The following is a 21,445-nucleotide window of genomic DNA, read 5'->3' as shown; positions in this document are numbered from 1 at the left end:
CAGCCAACGTGAGTTTGAAGGAAGCTAGTGTTACGACTACCTACTTCCTGTGGAAACATGAGCCAGGGGAGTTATTCGCCAAGAGTTCATGCCATTTGCCATTGGGTTAATCAGGTGGGATAAGGGGAAAAACTAGAAATAAATTCATATTAAAAAAAAGACACCCTGGACAGGCCACAAGACCTGTCCAGGGTGTCTCCCCGCCTGCCGCCCAATGACTGCTTGGATAGGCTCCAGCATCCCTGCGACCCTGAGATCAGGATAAGCAGTTTGGATAATGGATGGATGAAGCATTCAATATTTTTAATGTATTTTTAATGGGGTTTTTTTCTCCAGTAATTTACTGTATTATTCCTTTTTGCTGCTTCTGATAATTCGTGTTAGTATGTTTTTATATATCTTACATGTGTGTTCAGCCTCTGCTGTTCTTTCCTTTAAGAATTCTTTATATAAAAGATTGTTTCTCTTGATTGCGTTTAATTTTCCCTTATTTAGCCGCGGTTTCTCAGCATATTTTTGTTCCACTGTCTTTACTAGAGGGCTACATCTACATCTTCCACATAGACGTTATTCCAGTCTTGTTTCATAAAGACAATTTCCCTATTATTTATGTTGTGATACAATTCCAGTACCTTTTCCTTAAATGTGTCTATACAAGGTCCAGGTTTTCTGTATATGCAGTTTATTAAAATATTTTTTGATTTCTCCATCTCCATTTCTACTGTAATGCATTCCATAATATTGTCCAAGACAAATGACATATTCCTGACAGATTTACATTTAGAATTTTCATCAATGTGCAACACCCCCACCTTTTGTTTGTATCCTGTTAATGAAAAAGATTTCATATCCCTCAATCTCACCCATGTTTGTCTGTTCTTCACCAAGCCAAGTCTCAGAAATTGCAATGACTGTGAATTTCTTGTCCAGTTTTCTTAAGCAGTGATTGATCTTTGAAAAGTTTGAACTAAGGCTCCTGTTATTGAGTGAATTATTGATATTGTTCCATCTTTTCTTACATTTCTCTTGAAATGGTCCTCTGTGTAGTATTCACAGTGTCTGTATGTGTTCTTGTAGAAATTGCCCTCAGGGTTTATATAATTTTCAGTGTCTTGTGATTTATATTCAGTATATTTGAAAGTTTTCAAGTCCAGTTTTTCATATTCTGTGGATGCTTGGTTTCTATCTGAATTTGACATGGGTGTGTTTAGTGAGTTCATTTACCTTGTTCTATTGATCTTCATGTTTTCATACTGTAACCTTGTTGTGATTGCTCTCTCAGCTTTCATATATCAAACTTGTCCAGTTCAGGGGTGTTTGGGTAGCGTGGCGGTCTATTCCGTTGCTAGTTTGAATCCCCATGTTACCTCCAGCTTGGTTGGGCGTCCCTACAGACACAATTGGCCATGTCTGCGGGTGGGAAGCCGGATGTGGGTATGTGTTCTGGTCACTGCACTAGCGCCTCCTCTGGTTAGTTGAGGTGCCTGTTCGGGGGGGAGAGGGGACTGGGGGGAATAGCGTGATCCTCCCACACACTAGGTCCCCCTGGTGAAACTCCTCACTGTCAATTGAAAAGAAGCGGCTTTTGACTCCACATGTATCGGAGGAGGCATGCGGTAGTCTGCAGCCCTCCTCAGATCAGCAAAGGGGATGGAGCAGCGACCGGGACGGCTCGGAAGAGTGGGGTACTTGGCCGGGTACAGTTGCCTCCTCTGCCTCCTCTTTTTGTCAGTGCCACTGTCTCCAAACCATATAACATAGCTGGTCTCACAACCATTTTGTAAACCTTCCCTTTAACTCTTACTGGTACCCTTCTGTCGCAAATCACTCCCGACACTCTTCTCCACCCACTCCACTCTGCTTGCACTCTCTTCTTCACCTCTCTTCTGAACTCCCTGTTACTTTGTACAGTTGACCTCGAGTATTTAAACTCATACGCCTTCGTCACCTCTACTCCTTGCATCCTCACCATTCCGCTGTCCTCCCTCTTATTTGCGCATATGTATTCCATCTTGCTCCTACTGGCTTGCATTCCTCTTTTCTCCAGTGAATACCTCCACCTCTCCAGGCTCTCCTCCACCTGCAACCTACTCTTGCTACAGATCACAATGTCATCCACAAACATCATAGTCCATGGAGACTCCTGCCTGATCTCGTCCGTCAACCTTTCCATCACCATTGCAAACAAGAAAGGGCTCAGAGCCGATCCTTGATGTAATCCCACCTCCACCTTGAACCCATCTGTCACTCCAACCGCACGCCTCACCATTGTCACACTTCCCTCATACATATCCTGCACCACTCCTACATACTTCTCTGCAACTCCCAACTTCCTCATACCAAGTACAATGGCCAAGTATAACTGGAGAGAAAAAGGGGGAAAAATTCAAAGGGGGAAAAAAACCCTTGTCCAGTTCATTTATGTCCCGTATGATAAGCACTCTAGCTGCCTCTGGTGTTGATCCATTCTGCTTAATGAATATTCTGCAGCCTGCTGTTCATGTCGCCTGGATCTTGCTCTGACTCTCTATTATGCTTGCTGTCCTTGCAATGTCCATATTTTTCTTGGTGAGGTGTTCATTTAGGTACACATCAGGCCCCTTTCATTTCCATCCCTGTTTGAGAACCTCCTGCTTTTTCTTCCTGTTGTTTAAGTGGAAGTTTAAGCTAGTAGCAGTGAGTTTTAATGTTTGTCAGTAGTTACTTCCCAAAAAAACAAAAAACAAAACATGATTTTGTTAAAGATTTATTTTTTTCAGTGATAATTTTCAGGAAGCCACGCTTCTCAAAGTCTCTTAATAGTGCCACCTATGGTCTACTTTTACAGACATATAGCTACCATAGGAATTTCGACAATCCTTTCAATATATTTGCTGCACTGCTGGCAGAATGTTACCTCTTACCACGAGGAATTGTTTATCCCTGCAACGTGAATAGAGACTAGATGCAGGGTGGGTAGACTTCTGTAATGGCTACAATGATCAATGTTTGTCTATCAAAATATAATAGCGGTGTCTGAACATTATGCTCCTGTTACTTGTATTTTGCTCCAACCCCGCATATTGATCTGGTCTGCTCTGAAGTGATGGATAAGAAGCTGGAATGGTTCAGAGCCAAACTATCTGCCTCTTATTTAGACTTGCAGAAAACAGAGCCTGCCACACACATGCTCACACACACGCACACATATGCTCTCTCTCTCTCTCACACACACACACACACACACACACACACACACACACACACACACACACACACACACACACACACACACACACACACACGCACACAACAGTAATGAGGTTCAACATCAGCTGTTTACCACCAGCCAGTTTATTGTGTGTGACCCACCATCTTTACTTCCAACAGCAGTCGGCTGTCCTGAGCCTGTTCAGCAGGACCAGTAAACAGGAACTCTGGCATTTCTCTCCACAACCAAATCTTCTAAACAAAGACTCTCATTATTTACCCGCCTTTTTCTCTGTCATAAATAAGAGACACAGTGACTAACTTCTGGTGTCTGGTCTCTTCTTTGTGTGTGTGTGTGTGTGTGTGTGTGTGTGTGTGTGTGTGTGTGTGTGTGTGTGTGTGTGTGTGTGTGTGTGTGTGTGTGTGTTTGTCTATGTCTATTGTGCCTCTTCCGTTTCTGCAGCTGCTGCACATCTGCATAGAGGGCTGGGGGAACTGGCGCTGGTCGGAGGCCTTCAGCGTGGACAACGTAGGGACCCTTCTGAGGACCATCCAGTACAAAGGGCGTACAGCCTCCCTCATCATCAAGGTGCTGCAGCTCAATAGAGTCCAGAAACAGGTATGGGCTTAGGGAGATAGGATCAGAGTGATGATCCTATTTCATCATGTCATTATGAGTTTGATCAGAATTAAGGTAAAGTAAGAGTGGAGTGAATGGGTTAAAGCAGTAATGTCTGTGGGTGCACAATTTGGGCACCATGAACACGCCATTGGCCTGTTTCATACAATCATCCCTCAGGGGATTGAACCCAATATACAGAGCGACTGCTCCATGCCTATTCTTAAAATGCTATGTCCAATGCTGTTTCCCCATCTGCATTATGTTTGTCTTATATTACAGCTTAGAAAGAATTCAATGTTAGACATTCCTTGTCAGAACACACTCTGCTCTGTTTTGTATTCAAGTGTCTATTTACTACCATTGAACAAAAGTTTGTAAGCCTTAAGCAATCCAAGGAGTCATTTTCCCCCTTTGCACAAAGAATACAGGAAATGTTTTGCCTCAGAGTAAAAATAATTTATATTAATGAACAAAGCTTTATAAACAGACCAGGCCTGCCTCTGTATAAAAGTGGAAAGAATTCTAGTGAATCATGGTTGAAATGTCCCCGAAAATACAAGTCAGGGCCCTCATTCCTGTGAAGGCAGAAGTGCCACAGGATGAGTGCGGTGACACTTTGTTATGTAAACATTGTCAAGTGTCACACACGTCTGACCTTCATCTTCCAGACAAAACAGACTCGGCCTTCTCACATTCCTCACTCAGTCTGTTCCAGTCTTGGTTAACATCTTGTTCCCATTGGGAACCAATGATAGGGTATGAGTGTTGGTCACATTCAATTCACAACACAAAGCCTCAGACTGGAATGGCGGCTTCATCTACAGAGGAGCTCGGCTCATGCCGGCATTAGAATACCTCATCTTGTTATGTTTTTGGGGCAGGGGGTTCATTTTCTTAGTGTCACACATACTTGTGTTCTCCTCTATCTATCAGTTGTGTTTTTGTCATGATAGCCTCTTTATTGTTCGTGCTGCTTTCTCATGTTGACGGCTGCTGAAATGCACACCCCCATGTAAAGACTCCTACTCATGCTGTCTGCACACAGGGCATACACACAGATTTTTCATTGGAAGAGATGGCCGCCTATGGATTCATCTGTTAAGAGTAGAAAGATGTACTTTTATGATTAGTGCTGAGTACTTTCAATGCACATCTCTATTTCTCCTGTATTGTGACTTCCTGACTCTCCTTCCCTCCCATGCTTGCGTTCTCTGCCATCGTCTTATTGTTTGGTCTCATTTATCGCTCATATTCATCAATTTTTCCTCTTTGTGTACCTATCGTGTCTAACATCCAGTCCTACAGATATGTCATTTTGATGTTCTTTTATAGGATTCTGGATTCATCTACATTTTAAATCAATGGAAAAATCTGTAAGGATGTGAAAAATCACCTCTAGCAGTATTTTTGGACTGTTTTGCTTTAGGTTATGTCACAATTATTTGACATTTTTCTATTGAGATGAATTTTGTTGGGATTTGAAGTTGCAATAACAAAAGTAAAAGAAGAGGTTCTTCCATTTCCAAGCTTAGTATAATTAATGTCACTATATAACAAGTGTTCCTACCCCTGTTCTTCCCGTCAGGTGCTATCATGACAGTATTAATTTCATATATTGACTGTCTATGTAAAGATGTAAACAGAAGAATTTAGAGGAGTGAACATCATTGTGGAAAAACAACTGGCCATGTAGAAAAAAATAGCCTTTTAGCCAGCCACACTACAGTCTTGGTCAGGCCAGTTTTTAGAGAAACAAGACTAGGTCACCACCTAAATTGTGGTTAATTTGTTAGAAGGATAGTCAGTAGTAGTGTCCATAATGTGAACTCCTGGATTATTAAATGTTCATCTGCAATTTTCTGTACTGGTCCCAGTAATATTTGTTGTTAAAGTGTACTGAAGTAGCATATCACCTGACATGGTTAAGCTACGTTCGAATAATAATAATAAAAAAAAAAGTTTAGAAAGGCAGTTGCAGGAATTCAAGAGAACTTAATTGAATTGTAATTATACTTTTTCGAAGTATCTATTAGCATAGATAATTATCTATGCTAGTTACCTGTTAACTCCCTGAAATCTGTTTCTGTCTGCGGATGGCTCTTGTTTTTCTAACGCACTCTGTATTGACAGACGAATTCACAAATAATAAATTGCGGCCGCTGATAGCACCATGAATTATGCATCACTTGAGACCGCTATATGACCCGTCTCAAGGTTCGATGTACAAAAAAGATATTGCGCTAATGATATTACAGTGCAAATACGCCCATAAAGTTTTGCAGCTGAGTGCAATTTTCTCTTGTTTTGTATCTGATTGCAATTATCCATGTGGCAAAGTATAAATGGTGGCTTTGCGCCAAGAACATAGTAGGCAGGCTCAATGTCATCCTTGATGTCATCAAGTATTGCAAGAATTGTAAGACCTGGCAACCCGCTCACGAGCATGCCTGGCATGATGATGTCTTCACCTGGCTACAACCACTGCTGCCATTTTCACTGGAAAGTCTGAGCGTCAGTTACCACCAACATGCTGAAGATGCTAATAATTTTCACTGTTTTGCAATAAGGCTCATTTGCATAGAAATGGGGGCAGTTTTGCACCAAATGTCGTTGTCATCTTCATCTTCTTCTTTTTTCGGCTGCTCCCGTTAGGGGTCGCCACAGCGAATCATCCGTTTCCATTTCTTCCTGTCCTCTTCATCTTCCTCTATCATGCCAACCACATCCATAAACCTCCTCTTTGGCCTTCCTCTTTTCCTCTTACCTGGCAGCTCCATCTTCAGCCTCCTTCTCCCAATATACCCAGCATCTCTTCTCTGCACATGTCCAAGCCATCTCAATCTTGCCTCTCTTGCTTTGTCTCCAAACTGTCAAACCTGAGCTGTCCCTCTAATATACTCATTCCTAATCCTGTCCTTCTTCGTCACTCCCAACAAAAATCTATCATCTTCAACTCTGCCACCTCCAGCTCCGACTCCTGTCTTTTCATCGGTGCCACCGTATCCAAACCATACTGGTCTCACTGTCATCATGTAAACCTTCCCTTTCATTCTTGCTGGCACCCTTCTGTCACAAATCACTCCTGACACTCTTCTCCACCCACTCTACCCTGACTGTACTCTCTTCTTCACCACTCTTCCACACTCCCTGTTTCTTTGAACAATTGACGCCAATTATTTAAACTACATCAATATTCTCAAAGCAAACATTGTATCTGTAGTGCTCTTTCCTGGCAGGAAACCATACTGCTGCTCGCTAATCATCACCTCTCCTCTTAACCTAACTTCCACTACTCTATCCCATAACTTCATGGTGTGGTTGATCATCTTTCTAACTCTGTAGCTACTACAGCTCTGCATATCACGTTTATTCCTGAAAATCAGTGCCAGTACACTTCTCCTTTCCTCGGGCATCCTCTCACTTTCTAAGATTGTGTTAAGCAATCTTGTTAAAAACTTCACTGCCATCTCTCTTAAACATGCCTCCACAGGTATTTTATCTGGACCAATCGCTTTTCCACTCTTCATCTTCACCATAGAGCCCTTATTTCATCCTTGCTAATCCACCGCACTTCGTGATTCACTACCCCCATATCATCCAACCTTCTTGCTCTCATTTTTTTCATTCATCGGCCCCTCAAAGTACTCCTTCCAACACACTCTCCTCACTTTTCAGTAATTTCCATCTCTATCCTTCATCACCCTAACCTGCTGCACATCCTTCCCAGCTTGCTCCCTCTGTTTAGCCAATTGGTGCAAGTGCTTTTCTCCTTCCTTAGTGTCTATCCTTTCATACAACTCACCATACACCTTTTCCTTTGCCTTTGCCACCTCTCTCTTCACTTTACACTGCATCTCCTTGTACTCCTATCTACTTTCTTCATCTCTCTGACTATCCCACTTCTTCTTGGCCAACCTCTTCCTCTGTATAATTTGCTGTACTTCCTCATTCCACCACCAACTCTCCTTGTCTTCCTTCCTCTGTCCAGATGATAACATCACGTACCTTACTAGCTGTCTTCCTCACTATTTCTGCAGTGGTTGCCCAGCCATCCGGCAACTCTTCACTACCACCCAGTGCCTGTCTTAACTCCTCCCTGAACTCCAAACAACAGTCTTCCTTCTTCAACTTCCACCATTTGATCTTGGGCTCTGCCTTCACTCTCTTCCTCTTCTTGGTCTCCAAAGTCATCCTACAGACCACCATCTGATGCTGCCTAGCTATGTTCTCCCCTGTCACCACCTTGCAGTCTCCAATCTCTTTCCGATTGCATCTCCTACATATCATATAGTCCACTTGTGTGCACATTCCTCCACTCTTATGCAGCACCCTGTGTTCCTCCCTCTTCATGAAATATGTATTCACCACAGCCATTTCCATCCTTTTCACAAAATCCCCTACCATCTGTCTTTCCACATTCCTCTCCTTAACACCATACCTACCCATCACCTCCTCATCACCTCTGTTCCCTTCACCAACATGCGCATTGAAGTCCGCTGCAATCAGCACTCTCTCCTCCTTTGGTACACTCTCCACCGCTTCATCCAACTCACTCCAGAATTCTTCTTTCTCTTCCATTTCACACCCAACTTGCAGGGTATATGCACTGACAACATTCATCATTGCACCTTTGATTTCCAGCTTCATACTCATCACTCTGTCCGACACTCTCTTCACCTCCAACACACTTGACATATTCTTGATTACACCTACCCCATTTCTCCTCCCATCCACACCATGTTAGAAAAGTTTTAACCCACCTCCAATGCTGCTGGCCTTACTCCCCATCCAACTGGTGTCTTGCACACACAGTATATCTACCTTTCTTCTCTCCGTCATATCAGCCAGCTCTCTCCCTTTACCAGTCATAGTGCCAACATTCAAATTTCCAACTCTCCCCTCCACACTCCTACCCTTCCTCCTCTCCCACTGCCTCTGGACATGCCTTCCCCTTCTCCTTCTCCTTCTCCCACTGGTCCAGTCCAGCCAAAAACCGATTTGTCATCTACACCATGACTATTAGCATAATGTCTTTTGAAAACATATTAAGTAATATTAACATAGAATGGCTGCGGGAATAGGATTGACTGAGGTCCGGGTTAACAACGGCCGCTATTGGTGCTGTGCCCTCACAGAGTACTGGTGAAAACTGTTCAATCCACTGTGGTGACCCCTGAGAAACAGGGAACAAGCTGAAAGAAGAAGAAGAAGAACTTAGAATGGCTGCACCATGTATCATCTATACCATATTCAGCATCCATTCATCCATTATCCAAGCCGCTTATCCGAAGTCGGGTCGCATATTAAACACATTTTAAGACAAATGGCACATTTTGATTGGCAAATGGGATGCAAAAGTCTCGTTCATTTTTCCATAGACAAAATAAATCAAATGGGTCTAATGTGCTCCAAAAGACTCAAATCAACTTTATCACCTTAGAGGTCTACGCTCCTATGTAAGCATGTAAAAGGAGGAGAGGAGGAGAACACATGTTCAGCGAGAGAAAGTCTGCATTTGAGCTGTAGCTGGTGATGTGAGAACCTGTGAGTGGAAATTAAGAAATATTTGAGAATCGGAAGAGGCAACCTAAATAGTCGGCCACCCTCCCAAAGCTCACCATTACTACTATATCCAGAACACACACAAGCTCGTGCACACACACACAAACACTTACACACGTATAGTAAGTCACAAAGGGTGATAGAGGCAATCAATTCTGAGCTCAATTAGTTGTGTCAGCCCAATGTAAGAGCTCCCTCTTGGCTGTGGCTTGGCTATACTTGTATGGAGGGGGTGCGCATGTGTGTGTGTGTGTGTGTGTGTGTGCATGTGCATGCATGCTTGCATTGTTTATATACTCATTTCACATACAATCTGCACATCATTCACATGCGTATTGTGTGTATGGATGGTACAGAAAAGAAAGGGCCCTGCCAGCGGGCTGGGTCCGTCTTTGTTATATGGAGTGAAAGACAGTGAATTTAGAAAAACATCAGGCATTGGCGAAGCAGTCAGGCTTTATAATCAAGTATGTGATAAAAATCAAGACAAGAGGAAGGCTTACTGAATAGACAGGCCCTGGGACACTAGGGGAAAGTTAAGCATACTGTTTTAAATATTTAAACTACTATAACATATGATGTATAATCCTGGACCACTGACCTCATAATTTTGGATGACTTTAGGGAGTAAGATAACCCTCATGATTAAAAAAAAAAACATGAACCACATCCCAACTCCTGGTTCTCCTTCCTACTTGTTTAAACTCAACAAGCCTCTCACTGACTCAATGTTGCTCCTTTTTCTCATCAAAATGTTTTGTACACTTGTTATTTTTAACAGCATTTCAAAATTAAAGTACAAACACATAAAGTACAGAACAAGAGGTCTTGCTTGTTATTATCAAAGACAGACATAAAGGTACAGGTCATTACACATACACACACATTGCCTAATGAGGAAGGAGAGAAAAAAAAACCCTGATCAACAACAGTTTCCTTTAAGTAACAATCAACTTTTTTTCCCCAGTATTTTTTCCCCTTTGTCTTTCTGTAGACGAAGGGCGAAAGTTGTCAAAATGTTTTTTGACATTAGTTGTGATGAAATGCTCTGTCTGGTATAGCCAAAAAAAGAAATTAAAAAAAGTTATTTTTTCAGTGAAAACCTATTGATTGATTGTTACCCAGTGATTACACACATGGAGATAAAACTTTGCTTGGATATCCTGCTCACCCTTTCCCCTCCTATCCTCTCTCTAAAACTGTGTTTGTGTGTGTGTGTGTGTGTGTGTGTCTTCTGTCTGTCTGCCTGTCTGTTTCTGTCTTTTTATCTGTCTGCTTGCCTGTCTGTCCGTCTGACTGTCTGTCCACTCAGATAATCATCTGTGGGCGGCAGGTGATGTGCAGCTACCTGTCTCAGGACATTGAGCTGCGGGTGGTGCAGCATTATGTGGGGCCAGACAGCCAGACTGTGGTCAAGGAGCACTGTGACTGCCTGGAGGCAGGGGCCAAGCTGCCCTCCTATGTCCTGGAGGACGCAGAGATGACGGAGCTGTGCGTGAGGGCGCGGGGAGACGAGGACTGGTCCCAGGATGTGCGTCTGGAGAGAAAGGAGGGCATCAGCAGTTCTGTGGTACAGGTATGGTAGCCAGCTCACCTGGGGCGATGAGCTACACTTGTAGAAAGTAGCGACCATGTTACAGCATCACAATAGACATCTGCAAAATGAGCAATGCTTATGTGGGCCAGATGGACAGACAGAAAGGGATAGGCACATGCACACACATACCACACCATACGAACACAACGTCTATGTTTGGACCTGATGAATGGACCACCAACAGCGACCAGATCCTCTTGCTTCTCCCCAGTCTCTTGGGTGGCCACAGTGGCAGAGCTTCCTATACTGCTACTCCGGTAGAAAGCACGTCGAGATCGCTTTGTCAGATAGGCCTTCAAAGGCCCTCAACTCCCCAACCAATAACCCAGAGATGTTGAGAGGCAGAAAATACAGTTTATATGTTCTCATAACAAGACTAACCAGAGACAGGAAACACTGGCTGATATGTGGGCACAGGGAAAGGCTTTGAAGGCACTTTCACACTGGTGGATGGGCTCTGGACTCTCACTGCTTCTCTTTCTCTTTGTTTCCCAGTTCTGGTTTTCATTCTCTGTATTTCCCTCATTTGTTGGCTGGCTTTGTCTTTTTGTTCGCCTGTCTCTTTCTTGTGTCCTTCTTTCCTCTTCTTTCTCTCTCTCTTTCCTACCTCACTCTGTCTCACCGTCTCTCTCTCTCTCTCTCTTTCTCTGTATGTCTTTATCAGTCCCACGTTGTGAGCAACTAGCTATCCTGCTTCTGCGGCTTCTGTGTGTGAGTTTTAACATCTCTGACTTGAGTCCAACCTCCACTGTTATCTCCCCTCCTTAGATCAGTCATTCATTCCGCATATGGAGGTTTGGCTCCAATTGAGGGGGCTGCCTGGGCTAGTAGCTGAGTCTTCAGATCTCTCCATCTTTGTCTTTTTTCTTTTCTTTTTTTTTCAGTCTCACCCTCCCCACTGTTTTAATCTCACCCACATACTCTCATTCATCAACTGCGTGACTAACTCCCTTGCATCCATCTGCCTCATCCCCACCATCAGGCATGTCCACCGCTTTTTTTTGCCTCCCCCTTTTTCTCCCCAATTGTATCCAGCCAATTACCCCACTCTTCCAAGCCATCCTGGTCACTGCTCCACCCCCTCTGCCGATCCAGGGAGGGCTGCAGACTTACCACATGCCTCCTCCGAAACATGTGGCGTTGCCAGCTACTTCTCTTCACCTGACAGTGAGGAGTTTCGCCAGGGGGACATAGCGCGTGGGAGCATCACACTACCAGAGCAGGTGGTAGTGCCACAACCAGGACACAAACCCATATCCAGCTTCCCACCCGCATACACAGCCAATTGTGTCTGTAGGGACACCTGACCAAGCTGGAGGTAACAAGGGGATTCCAACCGGCGATCTTCGTGTTGGTAGGCAACGGAAGAGACCACCACGCTACCCGGATGCTATGTGTCCACCGCTTTTACCGTTTCACCCGCCCGTTGTATGTCTTTGCCATTTTCTCCATCTTGTCATTCCCCCTTTCTCTCTCTCACCCATGCATCATCAGTTTTCCATCTCAAGTAACTCATCTTCCTCTTATCGCTCCTTCCTCCCAAGTCCTTTTTTTTTTTTCAATTTATAACTCGCCTTCCTCTTATCGCTCCTTCCTCCCAAGTCTTTATTATTATTAAAGTCTTTTTTTCATCCTCATTCTTTATTCATGATAAAACACATAGGGTCATCATAACCTTACCCTCCTGGTGAGTGTTTTTCGTCGACCCGGCTAACAGTGGGGGGGTTACGGTTTTTCCCTTTCCCCAGTCAATTGTTTGCCAGCATTTCACTCCCTTATCCAGGGAAATGTGCTGTTTTGTGAGGTCCAGTACCACAGAACTGAATGTTCAGTGGTGCCTCCTCGCTCCATCCTGCTGTCCCTAAATGAAGTCCCTGGCCTGTCATAAATTAGACCACTAGTTACATGGCTTGGCATCGCCATACTTTAACGAGGAGCAAGGGATAAAGGGGACGTACACCAGTGACACATTAAGAGCCTTCAGCCTTTGGAGGGCACATTCTCAGCTTTTAAATCTTAGTGGGATTTAACTGCCTCTAATAGCCTATTATCCAGCACTAACAGTTAAATTGTCAGTCGCCTAAGCCATGCCATAGTGTTGGAGAATCGGGAGAGTTTTAACTACTGAGGGAAGCCAAGTGACAAAGTTTTTTAGGGGAAAAACAAGATAATTTGTTTCTGATGTAGGCTATAAACATTTTGTAAGTAACTGAGGGTACTTTAGTCATCAGATATCCATATTTATGTCAATGTTAAATTCCAACCGCAAAAGAACACAAATATAATGACCACGAGTCTAATTGATTGGGAGTTTTCCATGTTGAAATTTCACAAAAGAATGGCACGCACCAAAAATTGTTAATATAAGTTAATGTAAAGACATGATTGATATTGCAAACATCCCATCTCCTACCAAGCATGGCACAGATGTGCAAAAGACATCTTACCAAAAAGCATTTAAAAGAATCTGATCTCATGTAACTTGTCATAGATTTGATTGTTGAAAGTTGATACCAACTGATAAGTGATCAATCAGCAGCTTTCTGCTTCTCTCCTTATAGGTTCCTTGCTCCAGTGGTTCGCTGCTGTATGTGTGGTGTACACTTATCACCATTGAACCCGATTCTCACATGCAACAGAGGGTGGTGAGTGTCCTGAAAACACACACACATATATAAACAAGCCATCACTGTGTGTAACTCACCATATTTTTTTTATTTTGTTTTGATTTTTTTTTTTTTTGGATATTTCCACATTCAGACGTACAGTTGGGGTTTTGTTTTGAATCCCATGTTGTTATTTTTGGGTGTTGCAGTTGCACCCACCAATCCTGAGACTAACACCCACAGTGATTAAAATCACTCGTGTGTATAATTATGAATAGGCTTCTCTAGCTTCCACTAGGTAATGAGAGCAAGATGCCCATGCTCAGAAAACTTAAAACTTCCAATATGCCTAAGGAGAGAGCAGCAATCTGAATAGGATTACTGGTCCAGAGCAAGAGGGGACTTTATGAATAAGATTCTCCAGAAGCATCATCCTAGAGACTGAGCAGATTGGTCATCATCATCATCATCATCACTGTTCCCATTATCCGCTAACCATCCTGGCCAGTGTCCTGCCATAGAAGGACGATTTTAGTTGCTGAACAGTTTATCTTACCCGTGTGTCTACTCTGTGTATCCTCATTGTCAGGTGGTTTTTAGTCCATTGTTTGTGATGAGAAGCCATCTGCCAGACCCAGTCATCATCCACATAGAGAAGAGGAGTCTGGGTCTGAGAGAGAGCCAGCTGATACAAGGACAGGGTCACCAGGAACCTCTGCTAAACACTGAGGTTGACCTCACCCACCATCTCACTTTCCAGGCCAGGTAGAAAACTGCAGTGCACCACTCACCTAACCAGGTCCACCATTAAGCCCTGTGAAACACTGCACTCTTACACTGCCTCACCCTCCAGTCCAGGTAAAAACTCAAAACCATTTAGCAATACTCCACCCATTATACTCCAGGGCCACCAGTGATCACTATTAAAAACTAATGCTGACCTTCCTTGCCACCTTCCCTTCCAAAAATACACAACAAAATTGACCTTCATACACAACCTGTTACTTACTGTATCATTGAGCTAAATTTACTACATAACTCCTTATACACCACCAGGGTGAGCGGTACTAATGGCAGTCCCTACTCAACACTAGACCTTGTGCACTACCTCATCTTGGAGTTAAACAAAAATAACTTTTCTCTGCTTTACGCTACACTGTACATAATTCAAGACTTACAAATTGTCTAAAATGGAAACATCACGCTTTTGGAGTAAAATATATACCAATACGTCAGTCTACAGTGTCGTGGAGCAGCACATAATTAGGTATAACTTCTTTTTTTGTCATGCAGTAGGTTATGAAATCCAGAGAGATGGATTTTGATCAACTAGCTGATTCACTGAGGTTCCCCTTATTGCACAGTGCACGTCTCCCAGAGTATGTCATCATGAACGAGATCATAATGCTGTAAACCATATACTCTGACTCTCATATCCCATAATAGAGGTTTTATGTCTCTATTTAGTGCAGAGAGAGAGACACTTACTTAACATTCCCTCACACCACATACTGATATCTGCGAGCCAACACGGAGACATGATCCAAAGGAATCCAGGCATGTTTCAGGGGAGGAGGAAGCCAGCTTGGCAGCAGCTGAGATACCACTCCCATTCCAACATGTCAAGTTGGGCCATAATTACACCTCATTTAGATAGGAGCCCTAACAGAGAGCAGGTTTTTGGCCCTAAGTTTTGTTGTGTATCTGTCCGTGCATGCACGTGCATGTATGTGCATATATGTCTGCTTGTGTGCTTGGATGTGGTCTGTTGGTGTATTGGATAGAGGTCTTTGTGTTTGTTGTGTGTGCGCGTGTGTGTGTGTGTGTGCGCGCGCGCGTGTGTGTGTGTGTGTGTGTGTGTGTGGATGCTTAGTGTGTGTCCTTATGTGTCTGTGTGTGGTCCGTGCCAGTGTGAGTGTGACAGAGACACCACTTCATCTTGGGTAACATCTGTCACATAAATCACAATAGCTGTTCACTCTCTGTTTGCCAATCAGAGCCCACACTTGGACATCTTGTCCACATCATCTAGTCCAAAGAAATGTCACTACACAAAAAAAGCAACTACTCAACCACTGTCAAAAAACAACTTCCTGGATGTTTCATAACACCCACCTGATATTATTGTTTCTGTAGGTCAGGTCTCTCAGTGCACAGCAAATGTTCTGTCAGTGTTTATCGGCGTGAAGTCAGGATTCTGCTCAAACCAAATGGCTTTTTTTTTTTCCAAAATGTGCGTTGTGACCTTTTAGACTCTAATGAAATGAGTAAAGTATTTAAGTCATGGATCAGCACTGGGCTGAAAAAATGCCATTCATCACTACATTTAAAATTATGCTGTCCGCATTGTTTTCACACCTGGTGTGTGTTATGCCTGTGATTAGTGAACGCCTTTATCCAAAAATGCTCAAACTACCATGAGTGTTTGTATTTTAGTAGGGAGAAAGAGAGGCCTCTAACCTTAGTGGCATGAATGCCAGTTTTTAGCCGGTAAACTACACAGAACCACATGTACATAGTGCATTATTGCTGCTCCTACTGCAATTGTTATCTGTACATCTGTAATCTGTGTTGTTTAATGTGGCCCCTTGAAAGAAAAATCGCCCCTTTGGTAGCAGCTAGTGGTGATCTGAGTAAACAGAGTAAACGTTGGGTGTAATCGACACTCCCAGAGAGAATTTTCACTGCACCAAACACTGTTTAATGTTTAGATATCTGGTCACAAAATTTGTTTGGATTTGAACTGCCATGAAGGAGCCACAGTGCCCATACAGTGACTGGGGATATATTTGGACTCTTTTGTTGTAGATGAATCCTTGTCTTGCACACAAAAAGAAAGCCCAAAAACAACTAAGTGTCTTGTTTCTGGACGTCGACCACAGTGCTCCTTCTGTTTACAATCGTCCCCTGTCTAGACCGCCTCTCACCGCATAAACTAACATACCCCCTTCTCCTGTCCCCCTGCTCAGTTCATCCCCAGCCATCTCACCCCATCCCTGCAAAACCCCCGCCTGCTTCTCTGAATGTCCCATCACACACACACACAAAACAGTCTTCAAATTCCACACCAAAAATTACACGTGCCCCCCCCCCCCCCAAAAAAAGAAAAACTGGAGGAGAGATTCAATCTTTGAATGTTTGCTGGTCAGCAGCTCATCTTTCCTTCCTGTAATTACACATAGTTGCGGCCTCTAATGGACGAGGTAGAGAACAGAGCTGCGGTCTGAGACACAACAGACAGATAGACAAGTCTTAACCAGCGCTGTTGTGTCCTCTCTCCCCATACTAGCCACCACATGAGAAGACAAGAGGTTAAGAATCAGAAGCCTATTGCAATCCCTTCCCACCCAACACCCCAGGAACTGGTCTGGATGAAAAGCTTCCTGTCAGCACGTTGTCCTTCTCCTCTGTCCTCTAGCCAATAGCCCCTGTGTTCCTTTTATAGCACAATGGGCTCTATTAATAAACCGCTGCTCCAGGGTGAGGGGCCGGTTCATGTTAGCCAAGTGGAACTGGATGTGACCCAGAAAGAGAGAAGAGGCTATTTGACTGTTTAAAGTTTTTCATCTTGTTTGCAAAGCCAAAATTGACCAGTGTCTGGGGCTAAAGTATGTGATCAGATTATTTACTGCTGCTTAGCCACCTCTGTGATCGTTATGAATTAGCGGTTGTAAAGGAAAACTGCTTGTGAGTAAAAACAAAATGGAGGGCCAACCCTCACTGAGGTTTCAGAAGAAAGGAAAATAGTTTAAATGAGGGTTAGTCTAACTGTATCAAATAGAACAATGTCAGTGGTAAGTTATTGTCAACAGCTTTTGTAGTTCTACACGAAAAAAGTTCACCTTGTTCCTGTCATAGTTTGAGTAAACAAAGTAAGCCCTTTTTAATGAAGCACTTGCCATGTGTGCCATAGTATATAGTCTCTCACATGAGATATATATACTACAAATGTAAAATTGTTCAATGAATGATTTTCACACATGCATGTTCACACAAAATTGTGCACAAATGCCTGTGTTGATCTTGATGTGGTTGTGCTCCATCCACCAGGGAGGAGGAGGATGCTTCTCACTGCGCTGTACCAATCTCCACCAGCCTGATCAAACAGATAGCAAACAAAGCCGGGTCTGAGAACAACCTGGAGCACATCCTGACTGACTTCTATGGTCTGAAGGCCTCCACTGAGCCACCATGGCCTTACATCACCAAAGACACAGACAGGTACCCGATACTACTTGTTACATCTCCACTGACTCATATGTCCCTTTTTCGCACCTCCTGCCACGTGTGTCCGTGCAAACAGTATGGGGTTTTTGGTAAATTTTTGTAAAAAGAGGGGCATCCGGGTAGCATAGTGGTCTGTTCTGTTGCCTACCAACACAGGGATCACCGGTTTGGATCCCCGTGTTACCTCCGGCTTGGTTGTGCAGCCCTACAGACACAATTGGCCGTGTCTGTGGATGGGAAGCCGGATGTGGGTATGTGTCCTGGTCGCTGCACTAGCACCTCCGCTGGTCGGTCAGGGTGCCTGTTTGGAAGGGAGGGGGAACTGGGGGGAATAGCATGATCCTCCCACGTGCAACGTCCCCCTGGCGAAACTCCTCTCTGTCAGGTGAAAAGAAGCAGCTGATGATTCCACATGTATCAGAGGAGGCATGTGGTAGTCTGCAGCCCTCCCCAGATCAGCAGAGGGGGTGGAGCAGCAACCAGGATAGCTCGGAAGAGGGGGTAATTGGCCAGATCCAATTAGGGAGAAAAGGGGGGGGGTATTTCTTGGTTTAAGGGTACCCAAATGCCTAGAATTCATGGTTTTTGAAGGTTTAAACAATTGCCTCACCGGACTGTGTTGAAGTCCAGGGAGGAGATTCAGCAATGGGGAAAATTTCTCAGTACTGAAGTGAACAGCGAGGTTTTTGTCTATACAACTCTAAATAATTTAAATAATGGCCATCGAAGATGTAATGAGGTCTTGCTTCCACAAACGGTAATCTGCCCTTTAAAAACAATTCTGTCAGTTAAACATTTGGTAACAATTTACATTAACTACATTACACAATTACATTACACAACACATTCATTACACAGCTATAGACAGTCTGTAGATATGCCATAGCTGATCCAGTGTGAGTCATAAAGGTTTTATTCATATGTTATGATTGCAGGCTAATAACTCCTGTGTTAGGGCTACTGACTGGTTTCTTGCCTCCACTAATGTCTTCTGTAGCTGTATGCTTGATGATTACGCCATACCACATCTGGAGAGCCGGATACTCAGTCCAGATGAGAAGTAAGCCTAACACGAGAATTATCAGCCTGCGAGGTGGAGTCATAACATATGAATAAAACCTTTATGACTCATACTGGATCAGTTATGGCATATCTTCAGACTGTCTATAGCTGTATAATGAATGTGTTGTGTAATGTAGTTCATGTAAATCGTTATTTTCATGTTTTGAAAAATTCCTTTTTTTATGGGATTGTTTTTAACATAGCCTTGAAGGGGCGCCCGGCTTGGTTGGGCGTCCCTACAAACACAACTGGCCAAGTCTGCGGGTGGGAAGCCGGATGTGGGTATGTGTCCTGGTTGCTGCACTAGCGCCTCCTCTGGTCGGTCGGGGCGTCTGTTCGGGGGGTGGGGGGGGACTGGAGGAATAGTGTGATCCTCCCATGCGCTATGTCCCCCTGGTGAAACTCCTCACTGTCAGGTGAAAAGAAGCGGCTTTTGACTCCGCATGTATCGGAGGAGGCATGTGGTCCCTGGATCGGCAGAGGGGGTGGCACAGCGACCAGGACGGCTAGGAAGAGTGGGTTAATTGGCCAAGTACAACTGAGGAGAAGGGGGGGGGTAGCCTTGAAGATGTGGCCTCTGCACTTATAGAATTAAACCTGTATAGATTGTGGCCTGTCACAATGTTGTGGACCCCGTGGGTTCATCAGCGATGGCAGGATTGAGAGAGGGTGGCGCAGGTCGTGTTTCGGATTCAAACTCACAATGTGACAGAGTACATGGAAAGCGTCCCAGACCACCGAGAAACAAGGATATACCCCATGATCCTTTGTAATTATTTCACATTCATCATTCTCTTGAATCTTTAGTATAGAAATTTTGTGGCAAGTAATCAATCAGGTCATAACTGAAGTTCAGAGACCCGCCAGCATGTTTTTGTAATCGAAAGCTTCATATGGTGTTCCCCCTCAAAGCAACAAGTTGTGCAAGACAGAGCCTTTAATGAGGGAGGCTTCTCTTTATTGTTGATTCTTTATTCAGACAGTAACACAGTAACGGCAAAGACAATGCAGAGCCATACATCAGATGTCAGTAGGAATCCCTCTGCTGTCCTCCACGGACCAGAGATTTACACTGTCACCCTGTCACAGAGCCACTTTCTCACACAAGTGATGACGCCTTGCATGCACTTAAAACTTGGCACTGATTCGCTAATGCACTACATGGGTGCACTCGTATGTGCGTTTGCCCACGTGTGCATGTCTGTGGTTGTGTGCGAGAGCTTGCATGTGTATATGTATGTCGTTTGTGGGTGTATACTGTGGTGTGGCGCACTCTTGTGACTTTGTCCGCACACATCTCCCTGGGAAACGTCTTTTGTCACAAGGCAATCACATCTTGATAGCAGCCGCAGAACATTCACCCCTGTGCTCTGCAAGAGGCATTGTTACCAAGAGTACACACAGATCTGCTGGGTATATGGGCCATATGTCTTTTTGTGGTTGCTTGGGTTTCTCCCCTCTCTCTCTCTCTCTCTCTCTCTCTCTCTCTCTCTCTCTCTCTCTCTCTCTCTCTCTCTCTCTCTCTCTCTCTCTCTCTCTCTCTCTCTCTTTCTCGCTCTCTCTCTCTCTCTCTCCTCTCTCTCTCTCTCTCTCTCTCTCTCACACACACACACACACACACACACACACACACACCCAAGCAAGTCTCAAACATGTTTATGCATGGAACACATAGTGCCATACATGCATATAAACTCTATTATTTCTCACATTTCAATGTTAAACACATATTAGGAGCCATCTCAGACACACACATACACACACACGCACACGCACGCACGCACGCACGCACGCACACACACACACACACACACACACACACACTCCATCTTGGGGTAGAGCAAAGTAATAGGGGTGTTGTTTTTCTCTGTCACCATGCCTTCTCTGTCCTCTGTGATCCTGCCTTCTAAAACACGAGCCCAAGGCCAACACACATTTCCCATCATGGAGACTGGCACTTTGTGTTGGGCCAGGTGTCTACAGCTCAATGTGAGGGAGAGTGAGAAAAAAATAGAAAGATAAAAGAGAGCATTAACACAACCGATCCCTGTCTCCAAATTCCTCAGAATTTGCACAGAAAGTAAAAGCCACAATTAATTAATTTGTTTTTCCATTAGGTTGATAACATCGCGCTGTTAAGACAGATGTTTCGAGCTCTCTGGTACAGTGGAGAAACCACTGGCCTTCTTGGCTGGGAGTGGATAAATATTGTGTATCGAGGGGCAGAGGAAGTTGAAAGTGGTAAATGTTATTTTTCTCTCTCTGTTGGGATTTTAATTGCAGAGAGGCACCTCCACAGTCCTTAAAACAAACATCTTGTATCGGTTGTGTGTGTGTGTGTGTGTGTGTGTGTGCGTGTGTGTGTGTGTGTGCGCGCGCGCGCGCGTGTGTGTGTGTGCGTGCGCGCGCGCGTGTGTGTGTGCGTGCGCGCGTGTCTAACAGCATGGCTGTCAGAATTCACACTTCTGAAAACTGTATGTCAGTGTTGGCAGGCCCTGACACAAGCTGCTGAGCACATTTATTTGAGCTACTTTTTTGTGGGATCAGTAATGTGATTTATGGGAACTGCACTTTGCTGCC

The 21,445-nt window shown here is 44.1% G+C and overlaps 1 protein-coding gene across 1 annotated transcript in view; it reads left to right on the top strand.

Annotated features, from left to right (window-relative positions):
• LOC130117622 (intermembrane lipid transfer protein VPS13B-like) overlaps positions 1-21,445 on the top strand; it is a 457,273-nt gene that overhangs the window by 401,056 nt on the left and 34,772 nt on the right. The window contains exons 47-51 of the mRNA XM_056285747.1: positions 3,653-3,808; positions 10,686-10,949; positions 13,532-13,615; positions 14,166-14,341; positions 17,627-17,797. Of these exons, the coding sequence (XP_056141722.1) occupies positions 3,653-3,808; positions 10,686-10,949; positions 13,532-13,615; positions 14,166-14,341; positions 17,627-17,797 (851 nt within the window). The remainder of the gene's footprint in view (positions 1-3,652; positions 3,809-10,685; positions 10,950-13,531; positions 13,616-14,165; positions 14,342-17,626; positions 17,798-21,445) is intronic.

Source organism: Lampris incognitus, chromosome 9 (assembly GCF_029633865.1).
Source record: "Lampris incognitus isolate fLamInc1 chromosome 9, fLamInc1.hap2, whole genome shotgun sequence".
Classification (NCBI taxonomy): Eukaryota; Metazoa; Chordata; class Actinopteri; order Lampriformes; family Lampridae; genus Lampris; species Lampris incognitus.
The sequence above is the reverse complement of the archived record's forward strand: the minus strand, read 5'-3'. Positions and strand labels throughout refer to the sequence as shown.